At 56.2% G+C, this 505-nt stretch overlaps 1 protein-coding gene across 1 annotated transcript in view; it reads right to left on the bottom strand.

The window, feature by feature from the left end:
- Nucleotides 1-251: 251 nt before the first annotated feature.
- SIX1 (SIX homeobox 1) overlaps nt 252-505 on the bottom strand; it is a 5,241-nt gene continuing 4,987 nt past the window's right edge. Inside the window, exon 2 of the mRNA XM_019519882.1 lies at nt 252-304. Coding sequence (XP_019375427.1) covers nt 252-304 — 53 coding nt within the window. The remainder of the gene's footprint in view (nt 305-505) is intronic.

The raw sequence follows: 505 nt of genomic DNA, 5'->3' as shown, positions 1-505 counted from the left end.
TGGCTCTCTGCACCGTGGCTTGCCCGTCCCCCAGCTACACCTGTGCCTTTGTTCAAGGCAGGCAGAAAATAACGACCAAATGTGTTTTATAAAACCAAAAATTGTATTTCGACCAGCGGCCCTATAACATGCACCTTTCCATCCATCCCCCTGACCACTGCAGAATGAGTGGGGGGATCAGCCCCGTCTTTCATTCTTCCCTAGAGCTCCAGCACAGCCCAGTCCAGGATGTTTTCGGTCCCCCGGGGCAGTCAGTTGTCTTCTAAGTTGTTCTTTTTAATGACGTTTGTTAGGAGCTGCAAACCTGCGGATGAAGCTCAGGCTTATGTGGAAGTAGATTCGAGGGGGCCAGGCCAGGCCCCTGCAGCCTCCCTGGGGTGGGGTGTTCCCCAGGTGAACCCTCACTAGTAGCAAAAGGCCCCTGCGGGCCTTCAACAGCGCTGCCTTTTCCAAGAGCTGCCTTGTGCCGCAGGCGGGGAGTAAGGGGGCTCCTCTCTGCGGGCGG

This window comes from Gavialis gangeticus, unplaced genomic scaffold, assembly GCF_001723915.1.
Source record: "Gavialis gangeticus isolate Ggan-Ray unplaced genomic scaffold, GavGan_comp1, whole genome shotgun sequence".
Taxonomy (NCBI): Eukaryota; Metazoa; Chordata; order Crocodylia; family Gavialidae; genus Gavialis; species Gavialis gangeticus.
The sequence above is the reverse complement of the archived record's forward strand: the minus strand, read 5'-3'. Positions and strand labels throughout refer to the sequence as shown.